The 24,989-nt window shown below is 46.7% G+C and overlaps 1 protein-coding gene across 5 annotated transcripts in view; it reads right to left on the bottom strand.

Moving 5' to 3' along the window:
* Nucleotides 1-1,819: 1,819 nt before the first annotated feature.
* The window catches only part of GON4L (gon-4 like), a 2,357,623-nt gene continuing 2,334,453 nt past the window's right edge, over nucleotides 1,820-24,989 (bottom strand). For all 5 annotated transcript variants that reach the window (XM_069649947.1, XM_069649953.1, XM_069649967.1 and 2 more), the window contains 3 exons: nucleotides 6,928-9,673; nucleotides 3,373-3,475; nucleotides 1,820-2,938 (listed from right to left, as the gene is read on the bottom strand). In XM_069649947.1, the coding sequence (XP_069506048.1) occupies nucleotides 2,789-2,938; nucleotides 3,373-3,475; nucleotides 6,928-9,673 (2,999 nt within the window). In that variant the 3' untranslated portion in view covers nucleotides 1,820-2,788. The remainder of the gene's footprint in view (nucleotides 2,939-3,372; nucleotides 3,476-6,927; nucleotides 9,674-24,989) is intronic.

Genomic DNA, 24,989 nt, shown 5'->3' with positions numbered 1-24,989 from the left:
GTTATCGTGCGATGTACAACTTGTAGCGCTTAGAAGACTGTTTCGCAGAGGGGAAATAAATCTTGAACAGTGTACATGTGGGGATTCGACAATAGTTTAAATTGCAGACACATTTTAGGACATTGGGGAACATGAGGTTCGTGGTGGGCACAAGGCAACACCACAGAGTGCATTTTCCGCTTAGTTGGGGTTTGCATGAGCTGCAGAGTATTTGGGTTGCAGGAATGGTTTTCGCCTGGCTTGGAGAAATGGACGACTGTGGTCATGGAAGGGGTAGGTAGCAAACTACTTTTGGGCAGCTGGTGATAGCATCCCAAAGGGCTGAGGCGAGAACGTAATGAAAGGCCAACTGGTTGGGTTTTGTGGCTGGATTGGATTTGTAGATAAAAAGGGCAATCTTCCTGAGAGCAGGTAGGCTTGTTGTTACATGGTGGGCTGATATGGGGGTTAGTTAATAAAACACAACCGAGGGGTGCTTTAAGGGCAGAGCTTGTCCAGTGTTTATGGGCTCTCAAGGAAGATAAGCAGGATCTGTGCTGCACGCTATATGATCTGAGATGGTAGCTGCAAATAAGGTGACATGAAGGAATGTAGAAGAAATAATATGAGGCGTTGGTGCATTTGGGGCGATATGCATTTAACTGCTGGTTCAAAGGAATGATGGTTTCTCTCCCTCCTCTTGTTTTTTAAGTATTTTTGAAAAGCCTTGCACATCACGTACTGGGCTAAAGCATCTCTGATAAATGGGGCAAGTTAACTGTTGATTTGTTTTTCGTTAATAAACCAATTAGGATGCCATGACTGATTACGAGACCACGTGTAAAGGGGATTGTATTTAGAAACTGTGTCCAACGGGGCTAGAGAATGTAGAGGGATAAGCTTTCTTTGTATTAGGGTTAGCCAATGGGATTTTTGTGGGATGACTTTGTAATAATGTGTATTTATGTAAATTGTTTGTTGAGCACAGGAAGGAACTGTTAAAGCTGACTAACCCTTTTCGGCAGTTTACATGTAATTAAACATGCTTTTCTGACAAAGTGCATTCACTCTTTGTTGCAGCTGTTTTTTCGCATCGGATTTTGGAGTCACATTCCTACACCCCTTTCAGGATTTCTGTATCCAATCAATGCCTGGAGATATATTAAGAGAAAATACAACTGTGGCAGGCAGGTATACATTTGGTTTATAGAACATGGTAGTAATTTGGCATTTGCTTCTTGTACGAAGGTAGCCAAAGACAGCTCTGGGCCACAAAATCCCAGCGCCATCATATTTCAGGCCCGCTCATTTACTTGTCATGGGCTACCCGGTGTATGAAGCGCGTGGCACTCTCCTAAAAACCTACAAACTAAAAGAGGACTGGTTCGGAAGGATGTCCCCCACACACTGGTAATATGCAACTAAAGAAAACAGCACCACAAGGAACATCTCAAAAAGTAGTATGGGATCATATGATCATTTAAAATTAAAATAATGTTTTTCTCAAATTGAGAACAACATTTTTTTTATCTGAAATGATCTCATGGTTCCATAGTGCTTTTGGAGGTGTTCCTCATGGTGCTGTCTATTGTTTTAGTCCTATAAACACCTACAATGCAAACAGAAAAAAAGGCTCCATGATTATTTCTACAGTAGCCTTTTAGGGAGGAGAACTGGGGGGCGGAGGGGAGTAGAGAAGATTACAAGGGTTTGGGTTCCATAACTATGAATTCAATGCAGGGCTATTGTCTCTTATATCCCAAAAAATGAGATCACAAGTGTAAATGCAACCCCACAGAAGGAGTTTGGTCAAAACTGCCCCACAGCAAAGCCTTCAAAATTAAATAGCACATTTTTGTTTTTTATTAAGACAAAAGTACAAACTCTGACTATTTTTTTCCTTTACAAGAAAGCTGTGTTAAATTATGTACAAATATTACAAAGGTTAATGCTCTCCTCTAACACTTTATGCATTTGCCATTTAAATAGGACTCTCAGGAACTTTCCACTCAATAGTAAAGAGTCCCATGCTGGAAGTAAGAGGTAAATAAATAATTCAGTGTCAAAATTTCCAGCGCAAAACTACCTTTGTGACGACACCAAAAGTAATACAAAACATTCTTGGGCATCCGCATGGGCTGAATTACTACTACCTGTACCACCAGATACCTGTTTTAGGAAAAGGGACTTTCTGTAAGATTTACAACTTAGCCTTCACTGCTGACCAGTGAAAGGTCACTCAGATCGGCAGGAATGCAAATGCTCCTGTAGTAAAGAGTAAGCCTGGGCATGGCCAATGTAAAAACTGCTCCCTAATGTCTCCAGCCCTCCTCAGATGAGATGCTGCATGCTTACAGCTTCCTGATTCTATGATTTTAAGTGTTAAAGACTTTCCCAATGAAATGACCTTTCAGGTCCTTTGGAGAGCATGTCCAGGAAGTCTTATAGCTAAAAACCAAATATCTCGATCCTGAGCAGGTTTCCACAGGATTCCACCATTTGGATTCATATTGTTGAGCTTGCGTTTTAAGTAGGGGATCATTTCTCTTTCTTTTGGTTCGACATGGTAATGCGCCTATCCAGGTCACTCTGCATATAGACAGTTCAAAGCTCAGCCAGTTCTGACCATTTAGTATAAACAAAGTCGTCCTGGTAGCAAGTGGATGGCTTCAATGTACCCGATAAGAGTGCCTTTTCTTTATCATGGGGAAGCATCCCTAGGTATAGTAACTGTGCATGCAATTTTGTTCCTTGGTGTAGAGTGGCAGTGCTACAGAGTCGCTGGAGCCAGGCCACCTTTGGACTTGCTTCATTCATCCTGTTCGTCCTCAGATAGTGGCAGATCCCTGTCTGACAGCTGGTCTGTGTTGCTTGTGCTGGTTGCGTCTTCCTCCTCTTCGGAGCTGACTTCACAGGACGTGTGGAACAGTCTCATCAGCTCCCTAAAGCGACGGGAGATCTAGGAGGGAAGAATTAGCAAAGTTGTGAGATTCTCTATCACTTCAATGCCATCCCATGCTATTCTTCCTAAGTCACAAAACCCCTCTCCACATTCTTTGCCAGTGTCATTTTGCTGCCTTTTCATATTCTGGAATACTAGTTGTACAAAGCCTTGGCCTCTTGTTTACACCAAATCCCACATTATATCACCCAATGTAATACTTTCATTCCCTTCATACTACGCCCATCAATTTGTTCTGCTCGTCTCTTTTCTGTACCCATTCTTCCACTTGCATTTTTTACTCTTTCTCCTCCCCACCCACCTAATTCCCTGAGTACCAACTGCCTAGGTTTCTTCTTCTGAAAAGTATCCTGTCCAATTTTTTCTATTCTCCAGTCTTGTGTCTGGGCCAATGTACCATCCTTTTTGCATTCGCTGACTCCATCTTATACCTCATTAGGGGTTTTATGTCCCAGCTGCTGGGAGATGGCACTGAAAGTCTCCTGGTGGGCCCCTCTCTCCTGGCAGGTTGTTAGAATTACTCTGTCAGCTTCCCTAGAAAGGACACAAAATCATAATTGATATTAGCACATGGAGATCGTTATTGACCTCCTCTCAGCCAATCAGAATGTTCAGACTACAGTCAATAACTACTGGTATTGACTGCATTCTGAAGATTCGGCCTTCAAATGTAAACCGGGAAACAACAATACAATTTTCAGGACACATTTCTTTAAACAAGACAAGTTGTTCTCTGGGAGGAACTTTTTTTTCTGCTGCAACATCCTATTATCAAACCAAAGAGAAAGAAACATGGGAAAAAAACCTCACTTTTTGTTTCATAGAGAAACAGTTTTCTTATACATGACACCTAAAGCATGTTCATGTCAAAACCACTCCAATTTTACCGAATTGCATTTAAAATACTGAATTTATGAAGACAACCTTGTTATTTAAATACTCCAAAATAAAACCACACTGAATTTACCAACTCATCTTGCCTATTTACGTAATTTACTATTAAAGTAAGATTTCTTTTTACTTAGCCAACAAAACTCTTTTGGGATAGTGACCCTTCCCCAACTTATTATCCCACGATAATGACCCCTACCGAGGTCTATAAAGCTATATTCAATCAGGCACAAGTACTCTCTCGCACATGCAGAAATGATAAGATTTCCTCTTAACTGGCTTCTTGGGAAAGCTACAAGACAAGATGGCAAATCTGGACAAGAGTGTGAACCGTCCTGCAGTTCTACGAACTTCATGACCTGGTACATTACATTGTCCTTTTATCTACCTCTGTGAAGGGAGTGTCGACAACATTGCTGTAAGGGAGATTTGATATCACTGGTGTCGTCATAAAGGTGGAAACAAATATTTTGTGGCCATTGCAAAGATTAAGTGTATTGCAACATACTATAAACAAATGTTGAAAATGGCTAAGGTGGGTAGCCTCACAGAAAGTTGCACAGGATTTCAACAAACAACATTACAAAATTGTAATTTACTTGGCTGAAATAACATCAAAATAATATTTTTTAATTGGGGTATTTGGGGGACGTACATAGACCACCACCCCCATCACCATGGCTATGGTGAGTAGCCTCTCAGAAGGTTCTACATGATTTCAACAAAGTACATAAAGTTGTAATTCACTTTGCTGAAATTACATCAAAATGATATCCTTTTGTTTAATGCGGGAGCTTACCCAGACACCCACCTCCTACACCCTTACCCCTCAACACATACATGCTTTTTTACCGCAGTGGTGGAATTTCTGCGAAGTAAATGAACACTTGGTAATTTACTTTGCTGAAACAATGGTACACGCCTCAAAATAATCTATTTATATTAGGGAAATTGTTTGGAATGTGAGCCACCATTCAGAACCTTGCGCAACCTCCAGCCTCCTAGAAATGTGTATGGTGGATGTCTCCCTGGAGGTTCAAACAGTTTTTTTCGTAATACGGATTACCAATGACATTTCTCTCCCTGGAAGTGACCTATGTTTTTTCTTTCCCTCTCTGATATATTTCACCCTTAGGGTTTCCTAGACCTTCTCACTTGCTGAGATTACCCCAAGGTGAGGGGCTACTTCATTAGCTGGTATGACAGACATACAACCCTGCTCGCTCTGTGTTTTGTGTGTGATTTTCTACTTGCGGCAAGCTACCTTTGGTGGTTTTGGTTCAAACAGTGGTCCTCTTGCTGGGGATTGCTATGGCAATTCTCTGCCAATGGGGGTTATTCCGTAGCGATTTTCTTCTTCGGTTGAAATATTCCTCTTTCACTTTAGTCTATCTATTGTCATTCTCGCGTTCAAAGAGGAGGTGGGCGGATAACCCTCCAGTGGTGTTTACGCTCTGCAGATTATATATAGTGTGCCTCTCTTTGTGAGTTAACTATAGTGGCTGTTGCTCTTGCAGTAATCATTCTCACAGAGTTATATAAGCTATGGCTCTCGGTGTTACACAGTGATTGCCTGCCAGAAACTCTATCTGGGGGTCATCTTCAATTATTGCCTGCTGGGGTTTTTTGCTCTCTTACAAAGAGTGCTGGTGTATTGTGGGTTCTTTCTTTTGGACAGCACTTACAGTTGTTATTGCTGGGGTTTACCTACATTAGTTCTATCTCCCCCTGGATCTATACTACAGTTGCTCGTCTGTGGGCTACTATGATGGTGGTCTGCCAAGTGGGGGATCACCAAAGGCTCGCTTTCTCAGGGGGATTCTATGGTGGTTTGCATTGTTTGGTTTCTCTGGGGATCACATGATAATGTTTTAAGTGTAGATTATTTCCTAAAAATATTTTATGTTGCTTCTGTTCTTGGGTGTGAACTATGGTAGGCATTTATTTTCTAGAGCAGATCAATTAGGATTTTTACTACTTATATTTGTGGTTGGACTATGAGGAGCCTTTGGCTAATTTTCCAGTTGGTGGGGGTGGTTCTGTGTCTCCCAATTCCAACAGGCATTCTCTCTTGGTATTGTGATAGCGGTTATCCTCTTGTTTGGGCTATGATAAGCCTACCCCAGATTATACCTTTGTTGGGCCTCTCTTTGAGGGCAACCTATGATGGATCTCTCCCCTGCAGGGAAGAACTCACCAATCACACATGGCCATGCTGCTTAGGATCAGTCGGATGAGTCAATATTCTGAGGAAAGAAATTGTTCTTGATTCCTCAAGGTGTTCCAGTAGCGGCCTTACAACACAAATTAGGTCTAATTGTGTTGCATGCTCTAGTCAAATGGAGAATCCTGCAACTTTTTAGTTAACTTGTATCTCCGCCAATGGATAGTTTGTTCGTGAAATTAAATGTTTAGCTGGAATGCTCATCTTGTAGGGGGCTTTTACTCAAGAAAATTTTGCAATTACATCTTAGTTAAGAGGATGAGCTAATAAATGTACATGTGAAGGTCAAGAGAGGAAGTTTTTTGAGGCAGACTGGATTGATAATAGAGCCTCTTTGATGAATTATCACCTTTTAAAAAAATATCATTTTAGACTTCAAATCAAACCTTATAATGTAATTGCACTTTATTTGAATAAACACCAATCTAGGAACTTTAGAAACGATATGCTGCGGCTAAAATTGAATTTATACCACACGAGAGAAGTTACAGGAGACAGAAAATTTTCCCAGAGTTGATGAGAGTTGATAAGAGCATGTAGATATTGCACTTTAGATATTGAAACTGTGAAGCATGTGTGCATGGATTGTGGGGCCTTAGTTGATCTTCGCTCAAAATTCTTTGGAAAATGTGTGCACAATCGACATCTTTTAGATATGAATTACTTTTGGACAAGAATTTTAACAGGTCAGGAATTAAGCCTAATTATTACTGTGCTAAGATTCTTACATTTGATTTTAACATAATTTTAGTAGTAGAAGGGATTTTAATGTGTTGTATGTTGTGTTTATTGCTCTTAATTTCCCTTTTAAGATCCTGTGTAAAAGGTTTACATTCTTATATACATATAAATAAATATTGGAGGGACATACCTGGTCCAGAGGACGACTTTCTCTCCAGTGGAGCTCATTTTGCTGTTCTTGGCACACACTGTAAGCTCAGTGCCAATGCCTTGGTTTTTAGATGTGTTCTCTTGGTGCAATGGAATGACTTCATTTAAGCAAGACGCACCCGGCTCAGACTCTAGCTCATTGTACATGGAACTTGGCTCTGGGCTGGTCCTGATGCCTAGCTCTTCACTTGTTCTGCACTGAGAATCTGTAAGGCAGGTTTCAGAGTCCATATTGGATGAAACAAGGCTCCCTGTAGCTCGGTTGTGGATATTTATTAGTATTTCCTGCATGCCGCCAAGACTGCCAGATATGTCCTGTGCACAACTGTGGCTGATGGAGGATTCCTGCAAGGACGTTGGGCTGCTGGAGGCTTGCCATGACCCAGTGAGGTTGCCAGGTGGAACTTGGAAGTTGATTAAGGTGCCAGTTGGTAACTTCAAATTGATAACTCCACCAGACGCTGCTTCGGAGCTGCTTATGGTAGCATATAGAATAGGAGTGCCAAGGGAAGCAGATGGAACCTGCAAGTTGCCTGTAGAAGCAAAAGGGGCTAGGGTGGAGCCGCTGGAAGACACTTTTGGGTTATTATGGAGGTCAAGTGATGGCATCTGGGAGTTGCTGATGCCTACACAGGGAATCAGAGTTCTGCAGAGGTCAACATGTGGCACCTGGATGGTACTAAAGCCTACAGATGGCACCTGGATGTTGCTAACATCCACAGGAGTCTGAATTTTGCTAAGAGACCGGGATGAAGCCTGGGTGCTACTAATACCCATAGTTGACACCTGTGTGCTGCTGAGGCTGGCCTGGGGACTGTTGTGGACAAAAGCAGACTCCTGGGTGCTGCCAACACCTACGGACAGCACCTCAGTGCTGGTCAAGCCCACAGATGATACTTTGCTGCTGTCAATTCCCACACATGGCTCGTGGCTACTGATGAGGTTGACAGATGGCATCATGGTACTGCTATGGTCTACAGGTGGTGCCATAGTACTGCTAAGCTTTACATATGGCCCCTGCGTGCTTCTGCGTTCAGCAGCTGAGATCTGGGTGCCAACAATGCCCAAGGATGGAACTTTGATATCTGTGATACGGTCAGCTGTCACTTGGGTACTACCAGGTACCACAGATGTCATTTGGGTGTCAATGGCATGCACAGAATGCGCCTCGGTGGTGCACAGGTGCAGAGATGCTACCTCTGTGCTGTGGTGGGTCACAGAAAGGACAGGTGGAGTGCTGAGGGCAGCAGATGGGATCACTGAGGTTGCAAAGGCAGTTGAAGTGACTGGCGTGATGCTCGGCGCAGCAGAAGAGAGTGACAGGGTGCTGTGGGACACAGAAGGGACAGATATGAAATTACTAGCAGAAATGACTGGTGTGCTGCTGATAGAAGTGTTGACTGGTGACATGCTTAGGGCAGAAGTCACCAATGGGCCTGTTGAAGTGTAGAGGGTTGAAGGGAGAGGGGTAGTGTCAAGTGCCGCTGAGTGAATTGATGTTGTGCTGAGGGTGGCAGAAGGAACCAGCCCAGTACTTAAAAGAGCAGAAGTAAATGACATGGTACTGAAGGTGTCAGAGGGAATTGGTTTTGCACTGAGACTGGCAGAAATAACTGGTGCAGTACAGAAGGCAGCAGAGGAGACTTGCATGGTGCTGAGAGAGACAGCAGTAACTGGCACAGAACTAAGATAGGTGGAAGATACAGGTACAGTTGGCAGGGTAGACTTAACAGAACAGACTGGTACAGTGCCGAGTGTGGTTGTAGGGACAGACGCTGCACTGAGGGGTGTGGAAGGAAGTGGTTTTGCAACAAGGAGAGCAGAAGGGGCTGGCAGTGTGCAGGCGGTGGCAGAAGGAACTGGCACACTGCCAAGGATCGAGGAAGGGAGTAGCACAGCACTGAGGACAGTAGAAGGGACAGGCACAGCACCAAGAGCAGAAAAAGGGATTGGAACAGTTCCATACATGGCTGAACGGGCTGGTACTGTTTCTAAAGTGGTAGGAGAAACAGCCACTGTGGAGAGGGTGGTAGACGGGACCAGCACTGCGCAGGCGGTAGCAGGAGGGACAGACATTGTTCCAAGAGGGTTAAGAGGGCCCTGATCCGTGCCCAAGATGGTAGACAGTTCCAGCAAGCTGTCAGATGCTTTAAGCAAATTATTGTTAGCTTTGGCTCCATACGAATGGCTAATATCACCAGACATTTCACAAGGGTAGCTAATAAGATCAGATGGCCCCGCTTTCACCGCCCCACTCACCCGCTGAGTCAGTCCTGGAGCAACAGGGCAAAGAGGGGCGGGACTGAGTTCCACCTTTGCAAAAGAGCAGGAGGCTGAACTCCGTAGATTGGGCACCTCATACAAAACTTTGGTAGTTGATGTTTTCATAATACTACTTAATCGTTGCTCCAACCCATGAATAATTCCTGCACTATTTTCTTCCATGTTGCAGCTGCTGCCCATGGTAGTTCCAGCGTCCTTGATTGGCAGATGGGCTCCAGGATCTGGTGGTTTTTGGGGAATTTCAAGAGGAATATCACTCCTGCCCATAGAAGGTTTACTGTTTGCACCTCTCATAAGATCTGCTCCACCACGTTTGGCTGAGCTTTGTGGTCGGTTCGGAGTACTTGTTCTGATCGCTGTAACATGGCATTCCTTATTTGGTGAGATCCTCTCATCGACAAGCTCTTCTCGGGGAGTGCAGGACGTGGTTTCAGTCTGAAAAACTGTTAAAAATAAAGCATTACGTTAGCTCGGACAATTGTCTACAAAGGCATTTGATCCACTACCATAAAAGCTCTGTTTGATAAAGGATCCAGGAAAGGAAATCTTGGGAAAAATAACTCACCTCTAACAATAGCTCTTCAGCGTTGCTATCAGTCTTAAGTTGGGCTAAAGACCTAGAACTTCATACCCTCCCCCACCCCCTTAACTGACTGATTTTCTAACCTTTTTCCCCAGAAAATACCATATTAGTGGCCTCATCTGGTATATGACTGACGTGGCACCTGAAACCCTTTAGACCTATCAAGGCTAGGTGGCTGCAAGACATCCTGCTATCTGAGCGAGTAAACTAGCGCAATAAATTGTGTGGCCTCCACATGTTGGTGGCAGACTTTTAACATTAACCTATCTGTGAACCAGTGGGATTCAGGGCTATTTTAAGGCAAGGAACGTCCTTCAGTGTGCCACTGTGTGACTATCAGGTACCGAGTTGCACAACTAAGGTTTGGTCCTCGTGAATGAATGGGAAACGGATGTTCCCGTGTACAGTCAAGACTCCTACCAGTTCCGTTTTGGAGTAGTAAGGACAGCAGAAGGATTCCCCCCTTTCCAGAGAACACTTTGTTGATGGCCGCTTTTTGGACCCGACACAAAAAATGGAGTGTGGTACACCCTAAGCACTGACAACTAACAGCACCAGTGGCCCGTGGGTACAAAATCCAAGAATGAGCAGTCAGTCACTTGAAATGCAACCACTGGACACAGACTTCATCTTACTGATTCCATACCAGCACTAAACAGCACAGCTGCACCGCACACCAGTTTAAGGAGTTAATCTCGCTGGAATAGCACCTTTCTGCAGATCTTCAGCCTTCCTGCATGCCTGAAGAATTCTCTTCATTGTCAATGGAAGTGTCAGTGCCCAGCCAGGATGGCCACTTATTTATGTATATATGTATTGTGGCCAGGCCGGCAACATGTCCGCCTGTCACTGTGTTTCCAGAACAGATACCAGATATCGGTTTAACATATTTTAATAAGATGTGCTCCAAAACACAACATAAGGTGTCAGGATGACAAAACTCAAGATGATAGTTGCATGGGTAGTAGTTCCAAATGTCCAGGTGAAAAAGGTGAGGTGAGGGCAAGTGAGCCTCGAAAAGGAGCAAAGGAAATGGTGGTCTCCTCTTCCTCCAAATGAGGTTCTCAGCAAGGTTCTCAATGCTTTCAACATTCAACACAATCCAACAAAGATGGCTAGTGCAAAAAAGGTAGCGGGTGTCCCTCGCTAGAAAGAACATGGCACGATAACCTGTTCTGTGGTTTTTACCCACTGAGAGTCCGCATCCATCGCTTTTTGCTCATTGTACTTTTCACAAAGGAGGAAAGTGACCCCTTGCTCACTGTGCTCAGAGAGGCAAAGCTCCACCTCACTGATGAGGCCCAACAAGGCTGAAACACGTGTCTGGGGATGCGGTTGGTACTCTCGCTCAAAGGTTGTTTGCCTGGCATTTCGGTGCCGGACTGCCATTGTGTGCGGGACAAAGACTGATATGCAAATGGGTATTCCTCCTTTGTAAAAAGTGCAGTGAGCTAAAAGCGATGGCTGCAGACTCTCAAAGTGGATAAAAAAAAAACAGAACAGGTTATCATGCCATGTTCTTTCTAGAGAGGGGTGGCTGCTACCTGTTTTGTATTTATACTATCAACAGTGTGAATGTGAAACAGTAGCAACCCAAATAGCAAAGAACAGTAGTCCAAAATAAAGGAATGCCCAATCAAGGTTCTATACAAATATATATATACTTGAATTAAACACACCATACACAAAAATAACTAAATAGAATACACTACAAAAACCCACCTCAGTGGAAAGAACACAGAATATGCAAGAAATAGAAAGATGCAGCACTCTGGTGTAATGAAACATGGGTGATAGGAAATCAATAACCACAATTTTCATAAAGAGATACGTACTTGTGAGAAAAAGGGACTAAAAGTGACCTAACCAATCTCTACAGCCCAAAGATGGACAATGCGGGGGGAGGGGCAGTTAAGAGTCAATAATACATTCTTGCTGTTCCTGGCGATTCAACAACATTGAACCAGTTTACTTTCCGCTGTGTAAGATGTTAAAAGATCAAGAGTGCCAAAAGCAGCACCGGCACGTCCTGGAGGTCCGAATGTGTTGAACGGACGTGAAAAGCGACTCAAAGTATTTAGACGGCGAAAAACACAGGGAGCCTGGATGATTTGGCTCACTGAGAGTCCCACTACAGGGGCTCAGAGACAATATAGGTTCTTGCTCCCGTTCTAAACACCTGCAGGGGCCCTTTCACCTCGGATCCGGTCCTCAATACTGGTATAGCCGTCAGAGAGGCAGATCTTGCTCCAGCAGCAGGTAACCCTCAATGTGCCCTGGGCATTTTTAGGGAGCAGAGCGTCCCTCTGCCTTGAATCACCTGTCTTCACCTAACAACTGGAGGACTTTGGAAAGGACTGCTCTCCCAGGAGGGTCCAATGAATTCTTCTTGAAGGGTTGAAATTCAGAGATGAATCAAAGAAGGAGTTGGAGAATCCCTCTTTTATAGGCAAATTCCTGCCTTTCAGACAAGTGGTCTTTGCCTTCTGACATCACACCTAAAGTGTTCTGTGCGAAAGGAAGTGGAGGAGACAGGAAGGAAAGAGGTACAGAGAGAAACAAAACTGTGGGACACTTTCCCACTTTTTCTGAACTCCCTCCGTTTACACTAACCCCACCCCCTTCCCTTCTTCAATTACCTACAGCATCACATGCCCGCTGGTGTGTAACAACCTGGTGTGACGCTAGTTCTGTTGTGAAGGGCGCGCCCTTTGTTGCCCGTTTCCAAGGACAGCACCTGCTGAGGGGCTGTCTTGCTGGAGAAAGGGGTTACAATACACAACGAATCAGAGAGGCAGCCCCCAGGGCTCCAGTCCTGCTGGATGCAGCTGGGACATCCTGTCTGGGGGAAATACACAGCCTGCCCACAGCTGACATTGGCTCACAGTATTGACACATGTATGATACCAATCAGATGTGTCTGATATAATTATGGGAACTCCTAGCAACCATACCCTAATCTCATGTAGGCCTGATCTTTAAATAAACCACCAGGTTTAATAACTCTCATAACTATGTGGTTTTGGGGCAGAGGTGCAGATTTAAATGCAGCCTGTGCACTGCAGTGACTTGGCTCTCACAGCAGCTGTCAAATAGTACCTCTGAGCCTGCTCTGTGCCACTGGCGAGCAGCAGCTGCAAAGCAGAAGACTGATGCAGCAGGGGACAGGATATTCTATGCTTTTGGCATTGAATGAAAGAGCAGTCTAATTAGCAGGTGACCCATTCTGAGGTGAAATTACCTGTATCATTTTATTAATAATTAAAATAAAAAAACAGTTCAACACCTTTGTCAGATGGCAATTCCATCCATGGGCTGGCAGATGTCATGAGGGGTCCTTCAGAATGTTGCCATCAAGGTCGCCTCCTCAAGGGCCTCTACATCTAGAGAAGCAGGAGCTACCTGCCAAGCTGGAAATTAGTTTGGTTGTTTGCGGGATGTTCTGGTGCAACCTTGTGGAGCTTGGCGAAGTGTAATCGTACTCTAACTCACCAACGCCACCTCTCGAATGTCCCTCCTGGGTTCTTCTGTGTCCCAGCTAGTCCTAGTGGGCAGAGGGAGGGAGAGGATAGAACGAGAGAACGATGAAACCTATTAAGCAGTTAAGTCCTCTATGGGCCTGCACAGTTATGTACAGTGTCCTAAAAAGAAAATCGAACCCTAGTATATGTGGAAAGCACTAGACCTGATGGTCGGGTCCCAACAGAGAAAAATGAGTTGAAAATATTGAAGGCCTATAACAATAATCCACAATTATTAAGACCCCTTGGAGCGGTGGTCTGCAACCTGTTACTCAACAGTTGTTTTAGACCATGATCCCTCACAATTGACTAAGCAGGCTACAACAGGTGGGAGTGGTAGTCCAAAACAACTAGAAGGCCAAAGATTCCAGACACCTGCCCTATGCCATAATATTTAAAATCATTGCATATGCACACTGTGTAATATACCAAAGCCTTCAGGAGGTGGTGAACCATTTTAAATCAAAGCCAAATACTTTCAAAACCAATTGTAACATTTTAGAAGCAGTAGCCTTGTTCCAACAGTTCAGGGAAAAATAATGCAGTGTTGGTAAGGTCAGTGACAATGTTGAGAATAAAGTCCTATTGCAGAAATGAAGAACATGACTGTTATGATTAGCTCTGCCTGCAAGAGAGTGGAATGTTGAGATGGAAGGCAGAGCGCAGAATGTTTACCCATGAATGAGTGTTCCAGGGTGACCAGTTGAAAGATGTAAGCCCTGAGAGAGGATGCCGGTGGGTGTCCTATTTTCCCCATGACTTATCTGACATAAGAACTGTAACTAATAAGCCCAAACTAAGTAAAGAACTTACAGTTAACAAGAAGTTGTCAGAGTCATTTGTAACCGGACCCAGAACATAACATTGGCGACGAGGATGATGCTGATTTTGCTGAGGGGACAGCAGCACCAAGGAAGGACACCCACCGGCACCCCCAAGAGAAGAAATCCTCTCTCAGGTAAGGGCGCAAATTGGCAGAAAGGGAGCTGTGATGTGAGGCCTGTCTGAGTTACAGTAATGGAATGAAAGAATTTGCTGAGTACTGGTGTGCGCTGGGTTCGTATGTGCAAGCGCTATGACCTTTGTTGAGTTATGGTGTGAGAGTTTTAAGTGGATGTCGTGGCCTCTGTAGATAGGGAAATGCAGTGGAAGTTTTTTTTTTGGAACACCAGGAAATGTTGTGTAGTTTCGTTTTCTTAGAACATCCCAAATGCACAATTGTGGTTAATGTTTTTTTACAGGTAACATCACAAAGGACTTTGTAGCCAAATATGATGAACTCAATTGATGTTTGTACACTTGTTTTTCAAATATTTTGTGCGCAAATTGCCAAGTGTGTGATGTGACTGTGAGAGAGTGGAGGTGTGCAAATGGAAGGAGGGATGAGACTCCCGACACTTTTGGTGTCAAATCTTTGGGGGATTGTGATTCCCGACACTGGTGGTGTCAAATCTTTGGGGGATGGAGAATCCCGACACTGGTGGTGTCAAATTTTTGGGGGATGTAGATTCCCGACACTGGTTGTGTCAAATCTTTGGGGGATGGAGAATCCCGACACTGGTGGTGTCAAATTCTTGGGGGATGGAGAATCCCGACACTAGAGGTGTCAAATGATGGTAGGGACTTAGATTCCTGGCATTAGCGGTGCAAAAGTTTGAGTAATGCTATCATAGCTTTAGGCTGCGTGGGGGGTTATGAACCCTTAATTGTGTTTTTTTTTTGCACATTTGGTTGATGGTGGATGGAGGAAGATGGTTGTGAGTGCAGTATGTTTGTTTTGGATGATAGTTGGATTGTGGGCTGGTTCCCTGGTGTCGAATTTCATGGTAGGCCAGCTATGAAATAGTTGTTTGTCCTGGTGGGAGTGTAGCTATGTGTTAGCTAGCATATGGTTCAGTGAAGGGAGAGCTTTTGCTCGGAGCGTTAGCTTGGCAGTAGTGGTTTTGGAAGGCCAGTTAATTATTTTATTATTTATGCTCTTTGAGCTTTCCCCTCTTCTGATATTTCCCACTAGTTACATCTTGGTATTTAATGCGGTTGGTTGTCCCTATAGGGGGAAGATGTGTTATGATTAGCTCTGCCTGCAAGAGAGTGGAATGTTGAGATGGAAGGCAGAGCGCAGAATGTTTACCCATGAGTGAGTGTTCCAGGGTGACCAGTTGAAAGATGTAAGCCCTGAGAGAGGATGCCGGTGGGTGTCCTATTTTCCCCATGACTTATCTGACATAAGAACTGTAACTAATAAACCCAAACTAAGTAAAGAACTTACAGTTAACAAGAAGTTGTCAGTCATTTGTAACCGGACCCAGAACATAACAATGACCTAAAAAAACAATAAAAAAGAGTCAAGATCTTAAAATGATAGGCCTCGTTAAGGGGCTAACTGCACCCCTGGGGAATGCAGGACAAATGTCTGGAGGCAGTTAGATATACACTGGACTCATTTCTGCAGAGTTCCAAACCAGGTTCAAAGTTCCATAGGAATGAATGGGAGAAGTTAAAGTACCATCCACGTTAATGCAGGTAAGTCTGAGGTAAGGGCCAGAAGATGAGCCCAGAGGGAGTAGCAGCGGAACAGGAGGACCCACCTCTTCCCAATAGAACTCTGAGAATTGTGGTAAAGACTTGCCTCCAAGGAATCTCTAGCCCGGATCTGTGGGACACCTGATGGTGAGTATCGAGACAAAACAACCGCCCCAGCACCCAAAAGGTAGGTATACACATGGGACATTTCGGCGAAAACAGCTCCAGCTATCCGAAACAACCTGGTGGGTAAACTGCTCTTTGTTAAAGGTGCAATTGTCAGGACTCTTGTCAGGGAATTGCACCCTGGGTCATTAACTATCCCAGAAACCCAGAAAAGGAACAACAAAGGCTATTCCCGGGACCTCTACCCTCAAGTCTGCATCAGAGATTTTGGTGAGGAGGACCCAGAGGGCATGGGAACCAGGGAAAATAGCTCCCAGCAACTTGACAAATAAAAGGAAGCAGAACAGCAGCAAATGGTCCACGATGGGGTCACTGGCTGGAGGCACCCTCTGTAACGCTCACCTGGTTCCCCCGGAGGCGCAGGTCTTGATCTGGCGAGGATACTGTCTTCAGTGTTAGGCGCAGGGTTCGTTTTGCTCCCGGACTGGGCCCCCTTCCCACCGACAGTTTAAGCTGAAGAGTGAGATGTCTGCAAGGGTAAACTAAGGTATTAGTGTTTGGAAGGTTCGGAAAGTTCCTAGCCCCTCTCGCCCTTTCTTTCCCCGTGGAACTGGGTTCATATTGCGCTTACCTTATATAGGTAAATTCCGGGCTCTCCATCCTGCGTCTTGTGCAGGGGCGCTGGATCCAGTTGCTTCACTGGATGCGAGCTCTGCCTCTTGATAGCAGAGGATTTGCTGAGAGCGAAGACGCCGTTAATGCACGAGCATGCCTTGTAAGTATTAAAGTTCCTTTTGCATTGTTCTCTTCTCTTTCAAAAGTCTTAAGTCTGTAAAGTCTATGTCTTTCCCTTTTCAGATGCTGTGACGATGAAGATTATCCTTCAATGGCACGTAAGTAGAAAGACTGCACTAGCGCTGGAGAATGCTCCGTAATGTCTCTTTTGTCTTTGCAGGTGCTGAGGTGCAGCGCGAACAGATTGAAAGCGAACATAACACAGGTAAGCAGTCTTGTAACTAAGCGTTACTAACCGATGTATCTTGCCTTGCAGGTGCTGGAATGCAGCGCGAGCTGAGTTGGAACGGGCGTAACACAGGTAAGCAGAACTTGTAGTTGAATATTACTGACCGATGTTCTCTCTCTTTGCAGATGTCGGATGCCGGAAGAGAAAGGCAGAGAAAGGCGCCTTGGATGCTGCCGTTGGATTAGGTAAGTAGATTCACTGCCTTTACTTTAGCCTAACCTGTGCCTTTGTTTTGCAGGAGCTGCAGAAGACTGAAGATTGGATTCCAGCAGGTTATTTCGTGTTCACAGGATCTGGAGCTGGAGGTTTCCTGGAGCTGACACGGTGAGCATCCTGCTGCAGATGCAGAATAACGCGAAGCACGTGAAACCAATCGGGTGTGGTTTAAATAGCCTTCTGTAGTGCTTAGGCATCTCCTTCCACGGCCCCACCCAGGTAAGAAAAGAGTTCCAGATTTCTAGAAGAGTTCCTGTGTTCTGCTTCCAGGGAGTGGCTCCTGCTCCACCCAGACAGAAAAAGTAGTTCCAGGCAGAGAAGGATCAGGAGACCAGTTAGCTGGTAAGTAAGCAGCATGGTCTGCTACAGGTAGGTCCACCAAGCACTCTTATCTAATATGAGCCCGGCGCTTCCTGTGCCGGGACCAGTCACCATCATGAGCCTGGCGCCACTGGCGCCAGGACAAGGTCCAGAGGGTCCCTATAGGGACTGGCTGGTTCCTGGGATCAGAGTCATGGGCCTGCTTCCAAGGTCGTGGGGCAAGTCCTGACCCCTTGGAAGCAGGGATCATGACACCCTCAGACGTCCTAAACTAATTAATTGGTGGGGTGTCGAAGTCTCAAGACACTCTGACATTAGCAGCAACCAACAGCTCAGCAGATGATCCTGGTTGGTAAATGGCCGGATACAGCAGTATACAGCTTAGAAAACCATTCCAGAGTGGAGGGCTCGATTTAGCCAATGTGGGAGCCACTAGGAGTCTTCAGAAAGCCTGGGCTGGACCTCCAATGGCAAAAATACAAACCAAGATATGTACAAGCCACTATACTTTGCCAATTGAGGGCTTTAAAATGGCAAAACCAGCAAGATGCGCGTGAAAATGTCTTCAGCTGGTCAGCAAACGTGCCACCCCCTATTTACAGGAATAAGAATGCAAGAGAGGGAAGCAGGGTCCGGAAAAAGCCTACGTATCCTTGCACAAAGGAGCTGGACAAAGGACAGACAGCTAATCTTTAAAAGGGACTGGGGCAAAGGGTCAAATGCCTGCAACATAGCCACCCCACAGGAAGTGACATAGTCCAGAGACCTATACTAGCCTTAATCAGTTAAGACAACCAATATGGAGCCATTGTGGGCTCACAAAGGGCCCATGTGGCCAGAAAGCCCATTTAAGGCCACATCATAGTCACTCTGAACTAAAGAAGCCCTGAAACACAAAAAGGCAGAGAGCATGATTTATAAAACCTATTGCTAGCACAATGGCTACCAATGCCATAAAATGCCTTTCACCCTTGGTGGAGCACACACTAAAGTCCATCTGCAACCAACCTACTACCTAAAACCTGTATATGGGGATATAATCACCCCAGGACCAAAAAAGGGAGCCTGAGATATACGCCTGGCACTGGGCACCTTAGAGGCGACCCAATACCATATACCTTAAAGTATAAAGAGACCGAACACAAGAGGGACTTCAAAGAAAGTCCCTTTGTCCACCAAAAAGAAGTCCATGAACAAAAAACAAAAAAAGGTAAAAAGTTGAGGGGCTGGAATTCTAGCTCAACAGCTGACTCTCCTGCACAACAGCACTGTCTGAAACACCCTCCCCACTCTGAGCTCACCCATGGACCAACGTGGCCATTCGGAGCCTCCCTATCCGTATTAACTAAAGGGTTGGGATCTTCCTGCTCCCTCTTTGGAGGATTGTCTGATACAATGAATTTAGTACGTTTCTCTCTCTTATGGTACTTCTGGTCAGTCTCTTACCAATCCTCTCGCCCCTTTGGTGTCTCTCCTTTTAATTATAAGCGCCCATGCCTATATGTATGTTTCTTCCTCCTCTGCACAACAATGTGTTCCAATTATTCTGGGCACTGTTTTCCACTCTAATCTCCTGCATGTCCATTTTCGGATAGTATCCTCGTGCCAACAATATTTTCTCCTCTAATTGTAACTCGTAACTCTTCTCCTTCCAATCGCTAACTCTCCCTCTCCCCCACCAACAACAGGACTTTCCTCTCCTCTCCCAGATGTCTCCCTGTTTCCTCTTGCCCGACTATCCCTTCTTCCTCTCTAAACCGGTTCTTCCTTCCTCCTTCAGCACCAAAATATGATCCACCATACATCGGTCAGATCTCAGGCACGATTTTCCTCTCATCTTTCCAGATAATCTCCTGCACAATATTCCTATCTTCTTCCTCTAATGAGATTATGTCATGCAGAAAATTCCTCTCCTCCGGATCTTTCCAGATGGTTGTTGGGTAGCAGATGAACCCATCTCGCCCCCCCTAGGCGCATTAGAGTAAGGCAAATCCCATGAAAACACTTGTAATGTGCAAGGGGGAATGGGGCGAGCTCAGATTGAATGTGCGCATATGAATTGGGCTTGCATGGCAGTGCGGTAGACACAGGCCACAACCTTGATGAAGAAACCTGAATAGGCCCAAGCGCGGACGAGAGACCTGCACTGTTAATTTCCACAGAAACCCTCCATTGTTCCACAACTGTTGCCAATACGTGTTATCCCGAATAGGAATGTGCCCTGCAAGGCCCCGAGACAGTACCAGGCGCCTTACATTGTACGGTCATCACAACCAGGCAAAAGCAGGCCTCCGACCCGCCACCCAGCCAACCATGAGTTATGGCACCCACAACTATCCCAGTCCCGAGACCCCTGAAGTCCACGATAGTAGGTGACCCCAGACCACCAACCATAAAATACTTAGCCATTAAAGATCTGAGGACATGACTATCATCTTACTCTCACCAGGAGAATATTTGGAATGTGAAGTACAGGGAGGAATACATTATAGGCCAAAGCGAGCTTGGAAACCTTGGGTGCGGACGGTGCGATACAGAATGAGTGAATTATGTGTGGGTCAGCCTGACCTAAAGACTCCCCCTGTGCCAGTCCCCATAAGGTTTAAGTTATTAACCTGTAACTATTGTTCTCCAGCATGGATTTACATGCTCATGAATATTCCCCGTCGTCAGGCTGGGAATCCTCTGTAAAAGAAAAAAGTTTCACTTTCAAACTGTATTTCGCCTCTAAACCAATCACTGTCCCCTGGGTCATAATACTGCCCCCCATCCAATGAGAGTTCTCTCCCTAAGCCCCGCCTCTGGCTGCCATCTTCAGATTTGGTAAGCACGTAAAGCGGCAGTATGACCAAGAAGAGCTGCAGAGGGGCCGGAGGGAGGGTTCGCATGTGAATCCATGCCAGACCCATGCAGGAGAACAATAGTTACAGGTAAGTAACAAACCTTCTCCAGCATGGGGTCTGGCATGGATTCACATGCTCATGAATAACGAATACACAGCAGAACAACATTACACAACCACTTGTGGTGGCAAGGCTCCACAGAAGCAATCAACACTTACCCCTGGAACAGACTCACCTCAAGCAAACAGGTTGCGTAGCACTGCCTGGCCGACTCTGGACTCCTCCCTGGAATCCCTGTCGACGCAGTAGATCATCATGAAGGTATGCATGGACCTCCACGTAGCAGCTCTGCAGATGTCAAGCAGGGGCACACCGGAAAGGAACACCATCGTGGCAGCGATCACGCTGGTGGAATAGGCTCTCGGACAGATCGGCAGAGGCGGTTCGCCAGCTGATGACAGAGCATGATGCAGCCGGAGAGCCACCTTGAAATGCAAGCCTTGGAAAAGGCCTTCCCATGGTTCACAGGACCCAAGTTAAAAAACAACTGAGAAGTCTTCCGAAAACTCTTTGTGCGTGTTACATAGAACTTCAAGGCACAAGCAACGTCCAACGTATTCAAGGTCCTCTCCACCAGCGACAAAGGTTTCGGGAAGAAAATAGGCAACACCTAGGGCTCGTTGAGGTGGAATTCCAGCTGAACCTTCGGCATGAAAGAGGGGTGTGTACGCAGTACCACCCTAGAAACGTTGAAAGTCAGATACGGTTGCTTACAGGATAGGACCTGGATCTCACTCACATGTCTGGCGGAGATGATGGCCACAAGGAAAGCCGTTTTCCAAGAGAGAAACTTGTGTGGGGCTTGATGCAAAGGTTCGAAAGATGCCCCCATGAGCCTTATCAGAACCACGTTGAGTTCCCATGCCGGGGCAGGAGCCTTTACCGGCCGAAATATCGAAAAGGCCCCTTGAGGAACTCCTTGCCAGGAATCTGGTGTAGCGTGAGCTTGCCTCCAGGTGTACCTTGGATGGATGCGTCAGCCAGTCTAGCTTTTGCCAACAACAGCAAATATGGAAGTATCTGTGGAGCCATGAACCTCAGAGGGGTAATCTTCTGTGACCGGCACCACGTAGCGAAACACTTCCACTTATGGCCGTAGTACTTTAGAGTCGACGACACCATGACTTTGGCGCGGATTTCCCTGCTGTCCGCTGGCAACTCATAACCTCCAAACTCGAAGGCAGCAGGAGACATGCCTTCATGTTCAGCGATCCTGGCTTGTGAAGGATTGGGGCCTCCCTCTCTGGCGAGCAGATCTAGAAGTACCAGCAACTTGACTAGAGGCGACACGGACAGGCCGAGTAGGTCCGGATACCAAATCTGCCTCGGCCACAACAGGGTGATGAGTTTTATCTTGCATAGACACTCTGAGTGTGTTGACGCGCAGCAGGAGAGGAAACTGGGGAAAAGTGTACAGAAACAGACCTTCCCATGGGAAGGAGAACGTGTCGCCCAAGCTCCTTGGTTGGTGGAATCTGCTGGCAAACTTCTGCCATTTGGAGTTTGCCACTGTGGCAAAAAGATCGATCGGGGGTGCGCCCCATTTGATGAACAGGCAGTCCACCTGAACCTGAGGAAGTTCCCGCTAGTGGCAGGAGCGCAGTTCCCTGTCGAGGGAGTCTGCAATGGTGTTCTTGACACCTGCCAGGTGGCGAGGGACGAGGAACATCCCCTTTCCGATGGCCCAGTGCCACAAGTCCTGAGCTTCCTTTGAGAGCACTGGGGATCGAGTGCCACCTTGCTTCCCGGATATAGAACATGGTGGTGTTGTCCGAGAAGATCCTCACCACCATATCCTTCAGAGACGGTAGGAAAGACTTGAGGGCCCAGAACACTGCTCATAGCTCCAGGATGTTGATATGCAGATCCTTCGCGCCTGGAAGCCACAGACCTCTGGCGTGTAGACGTCCGGTTTGAGCCCCCTAACCTTCAAGAGAGGCATCCGTGGTGACTGTCTCCCGTTATGGCAGAGTTTGAAATCCTGTCCCATGGGCGATGTGGGAGCGCACCACCACCATTCTGTCGCCTGCCAAAACTCCTCATTGAGAGGGATCTTGTCCGCAAAACTCCCGGACACGTCCAAGAATTCCTGTAGGGGTCCCATCTGCAACCTGCAGAGACGGACGAGGTAGATGCAGAATGACATCATGCCAGCAACAACTTGATGGCCCGCACCGTGGCAGTCTTCGCAGACGACAGCCGTTGCACATTCCTGTGAATGGCTGCTAGCCTCTCCTTCGAAGGTGATGTCAGGCAAGCCACTGTGTTGAGTCTGGCGCTGGGGAACATCGCGTTCTGCGATGGCGTCAAGCAGGACTTCAGATAGTTTACAGAGAATCCCAGCTCTGTCTGTAGTCGGTCGGTCTCCTTCGAGTGCTCGTCGGCCAGCTCTCGAGAGCGGGCGTGTATCAGCCAATCGTCCAGGTATGGATATACGTGTATGCCCTGCAGACGCAGATGGGCCACCACCGGGGGACAGGCATTTTGTAAACACTCTTGGAACTGATTTCAAGTTGAATGGTAGGGTCTTGAACTGGTAGTGCTGGCCTTGCACCACGAACCGTAGGCACTTTCGAGGTTTCCTGTGGATGGGGACATGGCAGTATGCATCCTCTAGGTCCAACGATGTCAAGAAATCCCCTTCCTCCAGTTAGCCGAGTACATGCTGCAACGTGACCATCCTGAATTTTTGAGACTTCAGGTACTTGTTCAGATGGCACAGGTCCAGGATGGGTCTCCAACCCCCTATCTTCATTGTTACCAGAAAGTATCTGGAATAGACTCCAGAGCCCCAGAGTTGTTGGTGAACAAGCTCTAACATCCCTTTCCGTGACATGGCTTGCACTTCTTCCAGGAGCTGAGGGATGTGAAGCTCCTGATGGGGAACCGGTGGAGTACGTGGGCACCTGCGCTTAAACTCTAAGGTATGTGCCTGGACGAGAGTGTCCAGCACCCATTTGTTGGTGGTGATCTTTCTCCATTCGCTGAAGAACCTCGTCAGCCGGCCGCCCACTGGGGTGCATGAGTGGGGGCCTGACATCTTCGCCGGTACAGGCTTGCTTGGGCGCCCTGCCCTGCGGGCAACAGCAATGCTGACCCCCGCTATCGTAGACCTGGGAGTAACCTCTGTAGGCTTCCTGGGTGGAGGATTGGGGAGGTCATCAGTAAAATGTGGAAAATCCCTTGGATGATCTGCTCGATTTATCCCTGGAGGAGCGAAAAGACTAGCAATGCTGTTGAAGTGTGTCATGGGAACGTGCCGTCTCTATATCTGTCTTTATGGCTTGAAGGGATTCGTTGACCGTCTTCCGAAAAACATTTTCCCTGTCGTAGGGCATGTCCAGCACCTTTGCATGAACGTCCTGATGAAAGTTTGTGGCTTTCAACCAGCACTGCTGACGAAGGCAGACTCAGTTTCCCATCTGATGTAAACCTGTGTCGGTGATGTCCACTGCCACTGTAAGGGCATGGTCCAACGCCACCTCCCCTTCCTGAAAGAGGTTGAGAGCTTCCATTTTCTTATCGTCTGGGAGGAATTCGAAGATCAGATCCAGCTTGTCCCAAAGCTCCCAGTCGTATTGGGCCAAGATAGCCAGAACGTTAGCTGTCTTGATTGTCGATGCTGCCGTGTAAATGACTCCCTGCCCCATGGCATCCATCTTCTTCCCCTCGTTGTCCGGGGGAACCGATGACTATGAAGCCAGGCTAGCCGAATGTTTCCTTGTGGCAGACGACACTAACTAGTCCGGTGATGGTTTACGACCTCAAGCACTTGGGCGCGGAGTTCGGCACCCTATATTTCTTCTTTAACCGGTCTCGCTTGGTTGGAGCTATGCGTGGGTTTTTCGTGAGGGCCAAGTCATCCTCCCAAATGTTGTCCAGAAAGGGCACCAACATGATAGTCTTCCTCTTGGACACTCATCACTGATACAAGAAGCCTCCTTTCCTGGTTAAATCAGGCACCAGCTGGAACAGCTCAGAGGCCCTGGAGATCATCAAGTGTAATGATCCCACTTCATCTGGTGAAGAGGCTCGTTGATTCCCGTGGTCGTGTCCGTACCAGTGTCTGCTGGGGGAGTCGGGCCCGACGTGACGGAGGAGACTGATGTGGAGGCGTCTGATGACGCTTTCTCATCTTATGCAGAGGCTGGCCAGCGGCCTGCGGCACCACAAGAGTTGGTGCTGGGGGCAACCTCTGCTGGATCTCCGTCACCAGGGTGTGGAGAGTCGACAGGATGTCCATGGATATGTCCTTTGGTTGTGAAGGGAACAATGGAGCGCTAGGCCCTAAGCGGCCGCCGCCATCCTTGTGGACCGTATGGATGGACTATTGGTGGTCGTCGTCCATGGATGAGATGTCCATCGGTTGAACGCCAACCTTGGGGGGGCTGTTTTGGTGTGTCATCACCCCCGCCCCCTTTTTTCCTCTGTGAGTGTTTTTAACAGGAATCTGGACCGCAGACCCCACACCCCTCCCCAGGGGTGCTTGCAGCCTTTGCTGCCGCTTAAGCGGCCGTGTCGCGCCTTGGAGGCAGGGATACC

The sequence above is a fragment of the Ambystoma mexicanum genome, chromosome 1p, assembly GCF_040938575.1.
Source record: "Ambystoma mexicanum isolate Mex_15411 chromosome 1p, UKY_AmexF1_1, whole genome shotgun sequence".
In the NCBI taxonomy this organism is placed as follows: domain Eukaryota; kingdom Metazoa; phylum Chordata; class Amphibia; order Caudata; family Ambystomatidae; genus Ambystoma; species Ambystoma mexicanum.
Note: the sequence above shows the minus strand (reverse complement) of the source record. Positions and strands in the feature narration are given on the sequence as shown.